General features: G+C 32.1%; 1 protein-coding gene across 1 annotated transcript; it reads left to right on the top strand.

Annotated features, from left to right (window-relative positions):
* The first annotated feature begins 7927 nt into the window (after positions 1-7927).
* On the top strand, positions 7928-16102 carry LOC100244101 (protein WVD2-like 5). The gene is made up of 9 exons (XM_019219370.2): positions 7928-8777; positions 9640-9915; positions 10004-10246; positions 10389-10450; positions 11136-11204; positions 11410-11506; positions 11597-11668; positions 11770-11880; positions 15301-16102. The coding sequence occupies exons 1-9, from the start codon at positions 8760-8762 to the stop codon at positions 15670-15672; spliced, it is 1320 nt and encodes a 439-aa protein (XP_019074915.1). The 5' UTR covers positions 7928-8759; the 3' UTR covers positions 15673-16102.
* Positions 16103-17912: the final 1810 nt, after the last annotated feature.

Raw genomic sequence — 17912 nt, 5'->3', positions numbered from 1 at the left:
ATTTAAATCTAAAATCATCCCTACCATAACTTATCTAAAGAAAAGTGAATGAATGTGATATCAAATCATGTAAAAATAATTAGCTTTATCTTACTAGCAATTAATTGTTTTTTAGATAAAATAATTAAATCCTTGATCTTAAGACATTGCATTTAGATCCAACCCACCAACCCATTAAATTAACGTTTAAAAACATTTAAAATTCAGAAACATGAAAATATATTTTAAGTTGCGTAAGAACCAATCTGGCAGATGTCAACCAACAGGGCACAGATTTAAATCCCTTCCCTGTAAGGTCTGAAAATCCCATAATAATCACTTGAATTCAATATTTTAAAAAATTTAAAGAATTCCCAGAATTCGAAGGTTAAATGCTATCTCATCCAATTAAGTTTTAACTTTTTTTTAATTATTTTTTAAAAATAGTTTTGGGAAAATAAATAAAAAATATTTTATTAAAAAAATTATGAATGTGGAAAGATAGACATGAGAAGATGTGGGTGGGTTTCGTTGTTGATGACTCCATCGCCTTTCAATTATGGCGAATATGTCCATTCATGAAACGTAAACAAATGGGAAAGTAATCACACAAAGCTATGGACGGAATGAAATGAAAAATGAGAGGAGGCGACACAACATAAATAAAGAAATAAGTAAAATGTGAGCAAAATAAAATATTTTAAAATTAGAAAACACTCAGGATTGGAATTTCCCAATAATAAAAAAAAACCTGACTTAATATTGGGGAATTAAAATTGCAGAATTGATTGGGAATTTAGAGCTGCCCACTAATTCATGAGGTTTTCTATGAATAGGATAGTTAGAATGGACAGTAGGGGTTCAATCACTTTGGCCTGGCCTTGCCTTTTCAATCTTTTAATGTTTTTTTACTTTATAAGCTAAAGAAAAAAGCAGTCTCTTAATCAAGTCCCCAATGATTTTCAAAGTTAAAAAGCTTCTGTTTGTCAACATTTTCAAAAACAGTTTTTAAAAATAATTTAAAATAAATAAATAAATAAATATGAAACACAGTTTTTTTGGGTTTATTCTGTCAATGTCTCCTTAAAGATACTGTTCTTCATAGCTATAAGCATAAAAGAAAAGTTCTAAGAAGTATTTTTTATATTTTAATGATTTCTTATGGTATTTTCCCAAAAAAAAGATCTAAAATACTTGAAAATGATTCAAAAAGATAACATGCTTTAAAATAAATTTGAAAAAATAAAAAACCTATTTTCGATTAAAATTTTAACGAAGCATGTTTTCTAAATGAGAAAATTATTTTTTCAAATAAATCACACCCTTTTTAAATTTAAAAATACTTTTTATCTTAAAAATGTTTCTTAAAATCATTGTCAAACGAATTCTAATATTAATCTAATTATCATTTCAAATAATTTTGTAAATGATAAAAAATAATTTTTAAAATATATTAAAAAGACAATTTTAAGTTATAAGTTATAACCCTCTTAAAATACTCACAAATACACACTCTTAATGTATCCTAGTAAAAGGAAAACAAAACCCTAGGCCTTTATACAGAAGTCTTATAATTCCTTCTAAGGAATAGGAAACTACTAGGGTGTTAGGGATCATAACTTTAAATTGGATACATAGAGAAATGAATAGAAGTGGGTTAAAAGAGGTGGGCATAGATGCAAAGGCATGGGGACAGAGTAATTGATTTGGGCATAATGATAAAAGCAACAATATGTGTCCAAAGATGTATGCTTGTGGGTCTAGCTTATAATTTCCTAATCCTCAACTCTTTATGTCCTAATCTTTGGCTCCCTTCCTTCTCAAGCTTATCCAAATACACCTCAATACAAAGCCACATACAATTTATATTGTATTCTTCGCCTTAGATTCTTCTCTTTCATCATATTTTCATTTGACCACCTTTTTTTTCGGAAGTATATGTCTAAAACTCAAACAAAATAACCCTAACCAACAAAACTACGTATATAAAATTACAATCATCAATTTTATCTGATGTAGAAACTGTTTATTTTAAGTCTAATAAGTTTTCATATATTTAAAATATTGATGAAATATTTAGAATTCACTGAATATTTAATTGATAAATGTATTTTAAAGTTGTAAGCGTAAGAATAATATCTATAGAAATATTTTTGCTATTATTATTATTATTATTAATCAAGAGCACAAGGGACATAGGAGATGGGAGGGTGTATAGGAGTGATGTTTGAGGGAAAGTGACTGGTCTATGAGTGGTGGTCTGGGATGAATTGTTCAATGTATCCCTTTCCAACATTCCAAAACATGCATCTAACAAAACAAATGGATATCCTTTATCTTTCTTTCGGTGTTTTTTTGTTCTTACTCACAAAAAAGAAAAAAAAAATTAAAAAATTTATGGGGTTGATGTGTGCCACTTATTGATGATTCTGATCCCACATTTGCTATTTTTTTTTAATCTTATAAATATTGTTTCTTCTATTTTCCTCAAATTTATAATATTGGAAAATTCCAAGTTATATACTTGAAATCATATTTCCATTTCATTTGAACCATTCAAAGCATGCTTGAGACCTTTAATAAAAGATAAAAATGAGAAATTTATTTCATTTTTTACTATTAATATAAAGTGTGTTTTCATGTGTAAATAGATATGAATATGGATAGGGATTGAGACGTTACCATAATCGCAACTTGTCATGTTTAATTATATCTACTACCATCTTCATCCCAAAAAAATATTTAAATAGGACAAGGTGAGATGGGTGAGTATAAGAAATTCTCATACCCACTCCATTGGTTTAAAATTTTTTAACATTTTTCAAAAAAATTTAAAATTTTATTTAAAATAATGTAATTTATAAATCCAAATATTATAAATATTTATAATTTAATTTTATGAAAAGTAATATTTTATTTATGTTCAAGTTGAAAATGACAAAAAAAAAAAATCAAGTAAAATAATTTTTTATTTAAAATTATATATAATGGAATAAGACAAAATTATACTTGAACCACCTCAAACTCATCTTAGTTTTTAAAAACTTTTCAAACTCGCCCAACACATTTATCTTTATTCCAAACTCTTCCTATTAAAGGGGCTGGTACAGGTACCGAGCAAAACTCGTCTTATTATGTTATATCAATATTAATATTAGGAAAATTAATATACATGCATACTTATACCTAAATTATTATTACATAAATTTGTATTTATATGGTTTTATAATTTTAAAAAAAAAAATTATTGTCTTCCATTGGTTAATTTAATGTACATCCTCATCTATTTTAATAATCCAAGCTTTTTAAATAATCGATTATCTCACATAACATGTAGCACATTTAGGAATGATTCTAGGAGTGTTACAAGCACTTTTGCATGTTCCAAAAAATTTTCATAGAAAAATGATATTTTTAGCAAAACTTCAAAAAAAAGTTTCAAAAGTATATAAAATCACTTAAAATAATATATTAGATTAAGAGATCGTTCATAAATTATTTTGGTAAAAACTCTTTGGAGTGATTTTGTTAATAATATTTTTAATAGAAACATCTTTAAAAATGATCATTATATTTGACAGTATTTTAAAAAAATATTTCTAATGTAAAAAAATTGTTTTAAAAGAAAAATCAGACATTTGATAAAATTTAGAAAATATTTTTAAAATTTTTTGAAAAATCAATTATTTCTTCAAGAAGCAGTCAATAAGTAATTTTCCCTTTAAAAAAATAATTATTAAAAAATATTTTTATTAAAAGCACTTTAAATACTTGTTGAATAACAATTCTAAAAAATATTTCTAATTCTAATACATAGAAATAACTTTTTTTATACAAATTTTTAAAAGCCAAAAAACTTAAAAATGTCTATTAAAATTATTATCAAAACCAATTCATAGTTTTTGAATATAAAAAATATGTTTTCAATATTATTTTTGATAATATGCTAAAAAAAAATAGAAAAATCATATTTAAAGTGATTGTCAAAAAATCACTGTCAATATTTATTTTTTCGAAAGAAATTATTTTCTTCATATTATAAAAAATATTCTTTGTCTACATCCAAATATGGAAACATTTTCCCACATTGTTATTATCAAAATTGGTACAAGTTAAAAGCATTTTTACAATAATTACTCTTAAAAGTTCTTCATAATTTCAAATTAATTAATTTTTTATTTCATATATATATATATATATATATATATATATATATATATATATAAATTCTACTGGCACTCAAATATTTTAAATAAGAATCTAGTCCATACCCTTTTTCTATTTAATTTGCCCAATAACTTTTTCTTTTTATTTTTTATTTTCATAATTCTCCATTTTAAAAGATTCCCAATATATCATATTCAGAGAGGAATAGCCTGAAAATTATAAGGCAAGAGGAATTTAAGTAAGCAGAGTGAGGGTCCACTCCCCCACCTGAAAGCAGCTCTTCACATTTCCTCCCCTTTCCCTTTCCCTTTCCCTTTCCTTGAGAAAGACAATTCCATGGATTTCTTTTTCTTTCTTTTTATTTATTTATTTATTTTTTATAATTGGGAATCCACTCTCATAATCATGGCAGCAAATCCAGGATGTTATGGGCCTACTCCTCTAACCTACAGTATTTTTAAAAATTAATTATATAAATAAAAAAAATGTTGAACTGTTTACTGTAAAAAATTATTATGGAATTGTATTTATTTTTTATAATTATTTTCATGAAGTGGGCCCAAGCCTCTGAATTATTCGGGTGATAAGCATATACCAACATGGATTGAAGAATTCCATATGGGTGAAGCATATCCAATGATTCAAGCTCATGAGGTGGGAACACGCCACGTGTATGGTGTCATCGGTAGGACCCACGGTGCCACATCACACGTGGGAATGCTGGAGAATGTCTTTTTAGAAGAGGGGCGCCGAGAGCCGAGCTGCCAAGAGGCAACCTTCATTTATTACTTCCCATGCGCTCGTGCTTCCCACTGCCCCCTCCCTCCCTTCCCTTTTCACATATTCGGGTCTCGCACGTGCCATCTGGGCCCAATTTTGTCCGCATTCTTCAATTTTTCTTCTCTACTTTTTGACTATTTTTTTTTCTTTTCTTCATAATTATTATCTTTACGAAAAATATGAAGATAAGTATAAATTTATTTTGGAAAAAAAAAATCAGTAAAATAATTTCAATTTTTTTATTTTCATATTAAATTATAATTTATTTAAAGTTAGGACTTAGAAGCTACCCTTTCCTTTTAAAAAATTTGGGTAGATAAATAAAAAAGCATCGTTATCATAAGAGGGCTTATGCCGCTTATCTTGACTTCAATTTCAATGTATTTGTCTTTTCAAGTAGGCAACAGATTTCAGTAAGCTAAGCAATCTGTTTGGTTTGACCATAAACTACTCACTTCAATTTGGTATACATATATGCAACTTGAACTCAGAGCCATCATGTCTTTTCAAACAATTCACTCCATTAAGCAAAGCAATCTTTTTAATTGGCTTATGGGTGACAGAATTTGATTGCTTCTTTAATACAAATAAAATCCATACGTTGATTGTACTCGTATTTAAATCAAATTCATCTCAATTTATATTAATTATTTAATAAATAAATTATTTTGGGTTAATAAGTATGATACGGATTTTATTCAAAATGACTTACTTTGAATTTATTTGGACAATTCATATTTCTAACCCGATTATCATTTTTATCGTGTTTAAGTTAACCTCTGGGTTTGAAAATGACGGGACCTAAGTCGAAATATGGAGTCATGATATGTATGAATGCACAAAAATTCAAAATATGAATTGGGTTGATGTACTTAAAGAAATCTTTGGATGTAGGACAAAGAATCTTTGGCATTGAAAAACCATAATGCATGCATGGAATGGTTAGTTTATGCATTGAGTAGTGTACTACGAAACATGAGGCATCCATACTTTAGTAATAAAGTATACTTAGGATAGTAAAATTTGAATTAGATTCTGACAAAAGCATAGTGAGAATCAATTCAGTAGGGCAGTCCAGGCTTAAAAAGGAAACCAATCAAGCATTGAGTTGGAGTTGGCTGGAGATCCTCAGACAAAGGAGGGTTAGTGCTTCATTTATTTAGATAATATAAGGCTAGGCTAGCCCACTCCACTCTTGTAATTGTAGTGGCTTTAATTAATTAAATCCAACAGTTTCTTTTCTTTTTGAAATTTTATTTGGCTCTGCTTCTGCCCAATAAATTCCAACTTAGGAGTCTTGCCACCGACACACCATTGTTTTACTTGCGTATGGACGCCTCTCCCACTACCCTCCACCTACCTATCTATTCTATAATATCGCCTCTCTTCCCTTTCGTTTCAATAAAATTGCAACCATTGAAATAGGGCTTAATGAATGGGAAAATCGTAATCTACCGGAACTGTGCCCATCAAACTTCTTGTGTTAATGTTGTATGTTTACCGTTGAACGATAATACAAATAAATGATATTAAAATATAAAATATACAAAAAAAATTAGATTTTATAATAATAAATGAAACTCCAAAGTGTAAGTGATATGACTTGATTAACGGTGTCTATAGTTTTTGGTGCTTCATAACAACCCAATAAAAAAGGAATTAAATTAATTTTAAGGTTCTATTATTACATGTATTAAAATATACTGTTTTTGGTATTTAATTGAAAATATGTTACTACTAAAATGATATTAAGTATACATTAGAAATCTCTTTATATTAAATTCTTTGTATCTTAGTTTTATTTATTTATAATTTGATATGATATATTTAAAGATATCAATGAGTTGGACAGATCACCCTCATCCTAATCCTATTCCGATTATTTATATCTATTCTTATTTCTATCTAAAAAACTTTATATAGATGAATTTGATGAGGTATAGAAAATTTTCATAATTGCTAGAATAAATTTTTTTAACATTTTTAAATTTTTTTCAATTTTTATTTTTAAAACTTTAAATTTTATTTAAAATAAATATAATTTATAAATTTAAAATATTTATAATTTATTTTTGTGAAAATTAATATTTTATTTATGTTAAAAAAATTTAAAAATTTAAAAATCAATTAAAATAATTTTTTATTTAAATATATAATCGAAGCATAAGATAAAATCGTACCCATACCCGTCTTGAATTTTTAAAAACTTTTCAAATTTGTCCCAAAACTATTTATTTTTATCTCAAACCATTTCCATGGGTGAAGTTGGATATCCAAAAAAAACGACACAACCATCCTTACGCATATTTATATTTTTCTTCAATCATAAAGATTTCATGGTACCTTACCAAGTTCGGCTGCTATGATAATGGTATCGTAACATTTCCTTTAATTGTAACATGCTCAAAATACAATCATCTCCATTTTAACGTGCACAAATCGTAATCCCCCTTGAGGAGATCAAGGTTTCTCCACAGCGCGTGGATCTTTATGTTGTTGTCGTTTTCAAAGGTCAAAATTATAACTTAATTTGATGTAAAATTTCAACTACATTTCTATTTAAATAATGATTTTTGCATTATTAAAAAAAAAAACCAACCATATAAAATATGTGTCCACAACTAGATTATTGGTTGAATAATTCATTCTTTCCCACCTAACAATATTCTTCCATAAGACTGTTTAAGCAAATATTCTTACATAAGATTTATTACACGAGTCAATGGTGGGAATGAAAAATCACACCCCCACAAGGACCCATCCAGTAAAAAACTAATTTTTTTAAAAATAAATAATAATAATGTATTAAATCCTATATTTATAATAAAAAAATTAAAATTAAAACTAAATTTAGGTTACAAAAAGAACAAAAAAATGTTTAAAAAAGAGGCAAAAAAATCTACGCAGGTAGTTATTTAACTGTCCGTATTTTCCTTAATGAAAAACTGTATAACCGTATCTCCCTGGCTTCTCTCTATAACCGTAGCCCACACAGTATGTTATTCTCTCTCTAAAAACCGTATCCATTTTGATGAGAGAGAGAGAGAGGGTGGGGGGGAGAGAGAGAGAGAGTGACCTGGAATAATGGATTTGAAAGCCACTCTCACACACAGCAACCCTTGAGCGTTTTGAACATCAAACACGCAGCTTCAGGGTGTTTTTGAAAAAAAATAAAGGAAAATAGTACTGTCGAGAAGATCCGTTTTGTCGATTCGGGCCTTTTGAACCCGAAATATCGCTGCATTAGGGTTCGGATTCTCCGATCCGCCGAGCCAACCTTATCTCTCAGATCCTTGGAAGCCGCTCTGCCGATGGTGTTTTGATGATCGTGTATGCGTTGTAGGTGAGTAGAGTTGTGCCGTTTGGTTTCTAAGGAAATGTAGGAAAGGGAAATTTTGAAATGTTTTTGTTTTACTCTTGGTTTTATGGCATCGGCGGTTTTGTTTCGCTTTCTGTTGTTCCCTCCGCACGCAAACGGAGTGGTTCTTTTTTTAGTAGTAGATCAATGTGAAAAGATTAGTTCAGTTTTAGGAAATGTTTTGGCGTTTTCGCTGTTGATGTGGAGATGCTGTTTTTTTGGTTGAATCGTGGTGTTTTTGAGAATCGGATAATTTGATTCGTAACGATCTAATCGAGTATATTCCCCTTTGTGCTTTTGTTTGGTTCATCATTCATTGATTTGATTTTGTTGGTTAATTTCACTGTTCTTGGATTAATTCATGCCCTAATCAACTTAGTGCTTGGTTTGGTTGCTGAGGAAATATAGGGAATTGAATGAAATTGAAATTTTTGATGTTTTGGAGTTTCATTGTTCAGTGCACAGGCGAAATAAAATGACCACCACTTTGCTGGTAATGACGCAACCATCTAGTTCAGTTGAAGTGTTCTTAAGCACAAGGTTCATTCTGCATTTTTCTAAATGTATAAACACAGGGCAAATGTATGGTATTCGTTTCATTTGACTTTTGCTGCAGAATGGCTTATTGTTGCCCTAGTATTTGGAAAGTTGTTTATGTGTAATTTTGCATGCTCTGACTGCAAGCTTAGGGTGATAACTGATGAATCATAAACTTTATTTCAGAAACATTTCTGTGGAAACTGTTTAAAAAACCAGTTTTATGTAACTTCCTTTTTGGTTGAGTTGTAGATGGGCTTACAGTGGTAGCATATTAGATAATTCACATATCAGTTGTAGAGTTTTGTGATTTTAATTGAATTTTAGTTGCAAACATTATGGAATTTGTAAATTTCATGCATTTCACATTAAAACAAATAATATGGTGGACGTTTTTGAGGGTTTGCACTTTGAAATGTATTGACATGGTGCAAATGTTCATCTAAGGGGTGGCCTTCTGAAATATTTTTGGTCTATGTTTTCAAAATTTTCCCTCTTTGCCCGAATCATTTTTACCTGACCTATACTTGTTTGGCTTCTGTTCAAAATTGGGAAAGAAAATAAACTGAAAACTTGAATTTTTGAATTTTTGTTGTTGAGGACCCTATGAAACAAAAAGCTCCACCATTCTAAGCCTTTAGGAATACCCATTTTTGTTTATTGGGTTGGTATATTCCTTTTTCTGGTATAGAAGGAGTAAGAAGTAAAAGACTCAATGTTATCTTTTCCTTTTTTTTTTTTTTTCTTTCCCGAGAAACCAAGTTGGCCATTAGTGTACAAAATTTAGTTTTATATGCCCTGCCCTTTGTAATTTGCAGTTTGTGATGGATGTGGATGATCTTTTACCTGTTAATGGGCTTGAGGAGGGCCATCAAAATGGAATTCATGAGCAACTTTCTGCTGCTGGAGGGGAAGGTGTTATTCCAGAGAAAGTGAATGGGAATCTTGATCTTAGCACAGAGAGTGCAGGGATGAATGGAAATGCAGAAAATGTTGGCATGTGGGATGACAATGGAATCATTAACGCTTCTACTGCAGAAGTTGGAGAGGGATCACATATCCGTGCAAGAGTCAATGGATTGACCATTTCTGAGGTAGGACTAGTTCCAGTTTACCTGATTGCTTCATCAAATTAACTATAATGTAATTTGGAGCCCAACTCTTTGTGCATTTTATGTATAGGATTTGGAAGTGGAAGATGCTGATCCATCAAAGCATTCCAAACCACAGAAAGGTCAAGGGAAGAGCAGTAAAGAGAAACTTTCGAGCCCCAAACATGCAGGGACTACTTGGGTGAAGAAGAAAGATGGGAAAGATGAAATTGTGACTTCTGCTAGTACCAATGGTTCTCTTGCCTCTATTTCACGCCCAAAACAAACTCTCAAAAGTAGATCGTTCAGTGATAAGCAGGACCATCTATCCAAGGTAAAAGTTGATGAACAACTTTGCTTTCTACTTTTGAGCATGGTTATATGTTGACCCCCAGGTATAACTGCATTCCATTTGTTTTTTTTTTATAATCATATTACTACTATTGATTATTGTTTTCTCTATTTTCTTCTTATAGCAATCTAAAAACTCTGAGGCAGCATCTTCTACCTCAAATATGATACAGCCTGAAGGCCGTGCGTATGTTCTGCTTGCACCCATGATTAATTTTCTTACATTTTTCTTATTCTCTGAATTTCTATGTCTATGTCAAACATTTAGCTCTATTAACGTACCAATTTGACTGAAACACATTTTCTACATCAAATATGATACAGCCTGAAGTCCTTGTGTATGTTCTACTTGATCTCGTGATTGATTTTCTTGCATTTTTCTTATCCCCGGGGTTCTATGCCTATGTCAAACTGTTTGCTCCTGTTAAGCTACCAATTTGATCTAAAAACTTAAGTTGTTGGGTAATAAACCAACAACGTTTATCAGTTAGGCAGTAACATCCTGCCTCGGGTGCTACATGTTCGCTCTTGCACTTGAGCTCGATACATGTAGGACATAAATGAACAGTGAGGTTTGGATTCAGGACTTCTCCAAAACCAAAGTTCTGATACCAAGTAAGCTAACAATTTGATTTAAAAACTTAAATTGTTAAGTATGGGTCAACAATGTATATCAAGCTGTTATGAGCTAAAATCCTTAGAGCTTCCATGATGATTTTTAAGAAAGGACATGGGAGGACTATTGTAGCCATTTTGAGATGAATGCTATATTTTTTTTTTTTTTTTAATAATTTTTGAAGTTCTTTATGTTTTATTAATTGATGGCAGCTCTTTTTTCCAGTGGTTTGTGAACTGTGATTTCCTGACTACAGGGAAAAGACAAGACTGAAGCCTGTGAAACTGGGAGCCCCTACTGTGTCTGATGTGAACACAAAATCTCCGTATCCTCATTATTATTATTTGTCTTTTTGAACTTTTGTGCATAGTAAAATCTTTTTTCTTTTGTTGGGGGAGAAATTGAGAAGAGAGGAATCCTTTTTCCTTTTTTTTTGGGTGGGTGTGGTGGTTGGTTGTGGTTTCTAGATCTCTCTACATTAGCCTTTTTTCATGGATATCTCTCTCAGTTTATCCTTAAGTACATTATAGGAGTCCCACAGAAGATACAAAACCTCGTAGAGTTGCTGCACTTCCATCCTACAATTTCAGCTTTAGGTGTGATGAACGAGCTGAGAAAAGAAGAGAGGTTTGTTTTGTACTTAAGTTATTGTTCTTTTGTTTTCAGCAACATTTTTGTTTTTCAACAGAAGACAATGTGTATCATTTTGTTGGGCAGTTCTATACTAAACTTGAGGAAAAGACTCATGCAAAGGAAATAGAGCGGACTAACTTGCAAGCTAAGTCCAAGGTTGTACTATTTTATGCCTAGTTCCATAATGCAATTGTGGAGACTCTAATTTGTTAGTAAAGTTTGTTCTTTTTCTGACAAGTTCTTCTATTGTTTTACAGGAAACTCAAGAAGCTGAGATTAAGATGCTTAGGAAGAGTTTGACCTTTAAAGCAACGCCCATGCCAAGCTTCTATCAGGAACCCCCACCTCCTAAAGTGGAATTAAAGAAGGTATATTTTATTTCTTATGTTGTTTGATTTCAGGCAAAATGAATGTTATCATTTGTTCATGACATTAAAGAATTTACTTCATAGCAAGTATCTAAATTGGTTCTCTGTATGGTTGCTCTTCAACTTCAAATCATGTTTAGGGGGGGTTGTGATTGCATTTACCATTCCCTTTTTCTTTCTAGCTGCTCAGTTCATTTTATTCTGTCAAAACACAAGGCATTGGTAGATTGAAAATAAATTTGTTTGGCTAACAAGTATTTTGTTAAGAATTTGTTAAATTTTTGTACTTTAATACTTGTGCTTGAAAACGAATGCCATGACACTGATGCACTTGAGTCTGATGTTTGCATTAATAGTAAATCTGGCTCAAGGTTTATTATTATGATTGAGTAGGCGAGCCAATATGTGCTAAGATGCTTTTCAAGTTTTTCAATTTGGTGACTCTGCAGCTTTGCCATGTGTTTGGTAATGAAAATGGCAATTTAATGCAGAAGGTGAAACTATTTAGAATTTTAAAAATAGAGTAAATTATTTATAACTTATAAACTAATCCCTGAGTGAATGAGAGTGCAATCTCTCCCTTTATTGCACTTTTTTCTTTTCTTAATTTATGCTACAGAATTTGCTGAAGAAAGAGTATCAAAGATCAAAAGGAATGAAAAAAAGTGAATAAGCAGGGAAAACACTTACCAGAAAAAAAAGAAAAAAAAGAAAAAACAAGCAGGGAAAACCCTTTTAAGGAGAAGGAGAAAAACCAAGGGACAAATCTAGAGGATATCTATTGTGTGAAAATTAAGGTACAACGCCTTAAACTGTTCCATGCCAATCTAAGATATTAGAAGGAAAGTAAATAAGAAGATTATCCAGTTACCATTTGCTATGGGAGTTAATGGCATATCAGATTGATACTAACACATTTGAAGATGCTGTTAGGGAGTAGCATATGATTAGAAACTCGTGTGAATAGTGATACAGCTGATCAGATTGGTGCATTATGTGGAGCTTGTCTGTGGCAGTGAAAGTAGCTGCATGGATAGAACTGTTTTTATATCTTCTTAGCATGAGGGGAGAGTTCTCTTTGGATTGCCTTGGTTGTTTTAGGTACTCAGGTGTCTTTTTTGGCTCTCTGAACTAGTAAGATTTGTGCCTATTGCTTTAGTGATGACTGCAGAAATCAGTTCTGTTAGATGTTGGATTTTGATAAATCTTAATGTTAACATACCAAGATCTGATTGTTGCATCAGAATTACTGGACTGGGTTCATTAGAGATGAGCAGATCTCATAGTAATGCAGAACGAGGACTGGCCTAAGCCTATGACCTTGCACTATTAACTCCTTAGCGTGGCCTCCAAAAGTGTTTTTTCAAGCTCTCAAAATTGCTGTGGGCTTCTTTACATTTTCAATCCTAGCAGCTACAGTGGGCATGTCGTGACAAATTTCAAACTGCAATAGACTGATGATTTGGGGATGCTTTCTCCCATATACTTGTGGACCTTGTAGTTTAGTCACTCTACACTCTGCTATGAGAACAAGAAGAAGCAAGAAAACAATGTTGGTTTATCAAAATTAGAAAAGAAAAGAAAAGAAAAGAAAACTTGATAACTAATACTTTTATGTCAAAATGTATTCAATTATGGGGCTAAGTGACAGAATTTACCTGTGAACCCTAGTAAGTATTGGTTGCTCTGGAAGTGTACCCTCCATAATGGGTACTTGAAACCTTCAAAGAAGATTTACTCATTTTATGTATTGGATTAAGCTAGTGGTTGTTAGGATATTCGATAATACCTACTACACTCTGCTTATTCTAGTAATGAAATATGAGACTTATGATCTCACTTTACCCCTAGCAGATGATTTTTCTCAGGTCAACATTAATAATATTGAACAGAAGCTTAAGTGCATCACTCTCTCTATCTATCATAACGATTGGAGGGAAGATCTGCGACTAAGACGTATTTACCTTCTCTTGTTGTGTCTCTCAATTTTCCACCTTTTGCAGACTAGTTTATTTTCACTTATAAGCCTTTGAAGGCTTATATTAATTTGAATTGAATGAAGCAAGTCGATTCCTTTTTATCCTGAGATTTTTTAAGAGAGAATTTTGAAACATATCCTTTTGCAAAATTTTTGGATGCTTCTAAGCCTAGAGAAGTGACAGGGAGATGGATGCTCTTTTATGGATGTGTGATGTCACGGTTTTGGGAATGTCCCATACCTTGTGAAGTAAGCTGGGACCTATCCCTAAATATTCATATGGATGATCTGAAGTCGCCTTTGTAATCAAGATACCCTTGTAATGATTTCTGTAAACTGCATGACTACCTTAGAAGCCAAATACCAACCTGACTATTTCCTGACTTTCTGGAGATATCTAGGTATGGAATCCAGGCACATTGGATATTGGCCAGTTGGTTTATCAACTTGCAGATGTAGCACAGTGGCAGTAGACGCTAATTGTTTGGGACAAACTAGGCACATGAGGGAAGAAATAGATTCTGGGGTTTTCATCCTCAACAAAGTTTTTAAAACTTACTACATATGTTTTATTATCTTTTTCTCTGGAAGATATTACTCTATTTAGTTATGATTTGGGGTAGAATAATGATCTATGTACTATTATACTGACATGTTTTGTGTTGCTGTTAGTTAACTTCGTCCATTTCAGATTGCTGTGGATTAGCTTCTTGAAATTATGATGACTTCATCTTGAAATAAAGTTTTATCCATTTTCTTATCTGTTTTACTTTCCTATCCTGCACATAGTGATAGGAAATCCTTATGTAAATTATCTCTTATTATGCATATTGGTGTTTTACAATAATGATTTTAAGTTCTTATTCTCATTTGTAGTAGTTAATGATGGCAGTATTCATGCTCCTTCTAAAATCATCTTTGCCATCTGTTGTCCTCTTTGTCCATTTCAATCTCCATTGTGGAAGCATCTTTCATACTACGTTATGGTTTTTTGAGCTTGCTATAACAATGAACCTAAGTTTGGTTTCTGAGAAGATGGAAAAACCAAACTTAATTCGAATCTCATGACAACCATTTGAACCCTAACCAGTTGTAAGGTTCTAGATTTCTTTCTTCTCCTCCCATATTCTTGGCAACCAACTGGGAACATTATTGTTGTTTTTGTTGAAAAGGTCAGGATTGTTCTTTGTTCTTGGGCCATAGCTATTTTCTCATTTGTATAATTTTACAACCACCACTAAAACCTGTAGCCGGAAGGTTAGAACCTGGCTGATTGTTGAGTGAAACCTTCTCAATGCATTACCATGATCCTGAACCAATGCTTGTGCTGAATGCATGTAAAATTTTCATCCTAAGTAAACATAATTTGAGATTCTGATTTCTTTGGTGGGCAAGACTATAACATCAATAGATGGCCTTATATGGTTTCATTACTTATGCAGATACCACCAACAAGAGCCAAATCTCCCAAGCTTGGTCGAAAGAAGAGTTCTCCTGCACCAGAATCTGAGGGAAGCAGTAGCCATCGATCAGGCCGGTTAAGTCTGGATGAGAAAGTGTCCCAGAACAACCCTGCCAAAGGAATTTCCCCTGGCCATCCTAAGAAACCGCTGCGGAAGTCCCTTCCCAAACTGCCTTCTGAAAGGACCAACTTATCCAAATCAACAAATGAAGCTGCATTTCTCAGCCAACAGCAGGAGCCGGTTCAAGTTCCTGATCCTAGCAAATCTCAGCCTGATGCAGATGACAAGTCAGAGGTTGAAGAGCAAGCTCAGCAGACCATGTTTCAGGAACCCAGTGCATTGGAGTGTTAGGCACAGCAGCTTTTGAATTGGATGCGCATTTACAGAGCCCTTGACTCCATTTCGCCTAAAATAAGAGAGGTATAAATAAGATTTAAATCATCTATTGATGAAGGCGTGAAGGATTATGCATCATTATGGGTTGTAACGTCGTCTTGTCCATAGTCAGCAGCAAGGTTTGGTTGTTTCGTGTGCTTTCTTTCAAGATTGCTGGTCTGGTTGTTGGAACTCTGCATTCCTGCTTGCTGCTCTGTATGTTGCTTATGTCAAGTTGTTGTCCTAAATTATGTTGTTTCAGTATGCTTTAGTTGGTTGGTTATTGAACGAGTTTGGGAAAATTTTGGGAAAAATGTGGCCTTAGATAGTTCTTAATTCAAAGTATTGCCTGTTACTCTGATGAAAAATTCAGGTATTGTTATTTTAAGTGGTGTTGTTAATTTTAGTAGGGCTGATGCTTTGTGTAAATTTTAGGAATGAATTCTCCACTCTCCCTCCCTTTCCTTAAACCCACAAACCACAACCACCCAAATCTCCTTTTTCTTCAATCCAGCTCCCAAAATATACCAAACAAACAAAACCGCATACCAGACTCTTAGGAGCTTTTCGGGAAGTTGTTTGTTTGGTAGGAAAATGAAAGAAGAGAGTTACATTAAGTCCACTTGGAGGGATGGTTGATTTTGAAAATATGAAGACGGATATGATTGGGGTTGGGGAAATTGGAAGACAGGGATGATGGTTGTTGCCTCAAGAGGACGAGACATTTCAACATTTCTCTTGTGCCACTGCAGCTTCACCTATTAAATCAACCCCACTTTTTTGGACTTTTACATTGGTAATGATATATGCTTTTCCAACAATTTTTTTCTTCAAATAAATATATTCTATGAATATCATTTTATTTTGTCATTAAAAACCGTGGGTGGGTTTCTACAAGATTGCACTAATCTTATAGAATCTCAACATGGATCCTAAAATCAAGCTTTCTCATCACGCACTCTATTTTATTCTTTTTTATAATGGACACATGAAATTATGAATGTTTCTTCATTTTTTTCCTCATACTTGACTTCTCAAGAGCATGAGAGGAAGATGGGGAGAGGACTTTGAAAAAGGGTTTTACAGGAAAATAAGAAAGGGTTTCAGGTTGGTGTATTGATGAACTTAGCCATCAAAGAGATAATTAGACTTTTGACTGATAAATGATATTTTTTGAGGTGCATTGACTTCATCATGGGCCTAATATTTTTTCAAAACCATCAAAATGAATCTTCTTCAATCACTCATGGCTGTGCCACCAAAGCAAAGGACATGGCCTAGTTGCTTATACCGCACCATGCCTAGTGAATTGATAATTATAAAACGGATTGAATTCAAAGAGGTATATTTAAATTAAAACCTTTTTAATCAATAAATTGAGGATGTCTTAATAAAGGTGTGTTTGGTACGTGAAATATGGAAAAAAAAAAATGATGAGAATGGAGGTAAATTACAACACCATACAGAAAAAAAATTAAAATTTTATAAGAATTTGATTTTTAATTCTAATTCTCATTCTAAAAAATAATTTAAACACATTTCATAGATGAGAATGGAATCATTTCATTTCCATTTTCTATCCCAACTTTCCAAACGCTACCGACACTTCCGACAAATTAAGAGACAGCAGAAATGTAGCTGGAGCAAAGGTCTAAGAAATTTACCATTTTTCCACGCTGGCTCCCTGTAAAATGTCAGGCTTGCCAAACCATCCTCTGTTTTTTTTTTTTTTTTGGGTCTGGGCAAGTCCATGTGCTTAGATTTGTGAATCCATGATAGAAGATTGAATAATCCAATTATCAAAGGAGACTCTAGACCACATCTTTGAATTGATAACTCAATCTTTCTTTAATGGATTGCATCGACGACCTAACAATCTTCTCAAAACCCCTAGAGATTATGAGGAAGATATGGATGTTCTTTCTAACTACTTTGGAAAAAAAATTCTTGCTTTTGTTCTTTTATAATCATAACCATATCTCAGCATAATCATCAAGAGATTTTTAGGAATTTTATAATTGTAACTTGTTTATTTATTAGTTAGGTGCTCACAATTGGATTAGTTTAATGCGGGGATTCTGTTTTATTTGCTTGATTAAATCTATTGAAAAACCTTAAATATAGTTCATGCTAGGGCTTAGTGTGTATGTGAAAAGCTTCCACTCTTCCACTACGCCAGCACATTTTGTAATGCAGATGTTATTAGAATTAAGATA

The sequence above is a fragment of the Vitis vinifera genome, chromosome 4, assembly GCF_030704535.1.
Source record: "Vitis vinifera cultivar Pinot Noir 40024 chromosome 4, ASM3070453v1".
NCBI lineage: Eukaryota > Viridiplantae > Streptophyta > Magnoliopsida > Vitales > Vitaceae > Vitis > Vitis vinifera.
This window is presented reverse-complemented; position numbering and strand designations above follow the sequence as displayed.

Bases quoted from the DNA above. Each gene is read 5' to 3' on its own strand.
- LOC100244101 (XM_019219370.2), top strand. The intron at 11,205-11,409 runs GTATCCTCATTA...AGTACATTATAG, and splicing joins GATGTGAACACAAAATCTCC to GAGTCCCACAGAAGATACAA. The intron at 11,669-11,769 runs GTTGTACTATTT...ATTGTTTTACAG, and splicing joins ACTTGCAAGCTAAGTCCAAG to GAAACTCAAGAAGCTGAGAT.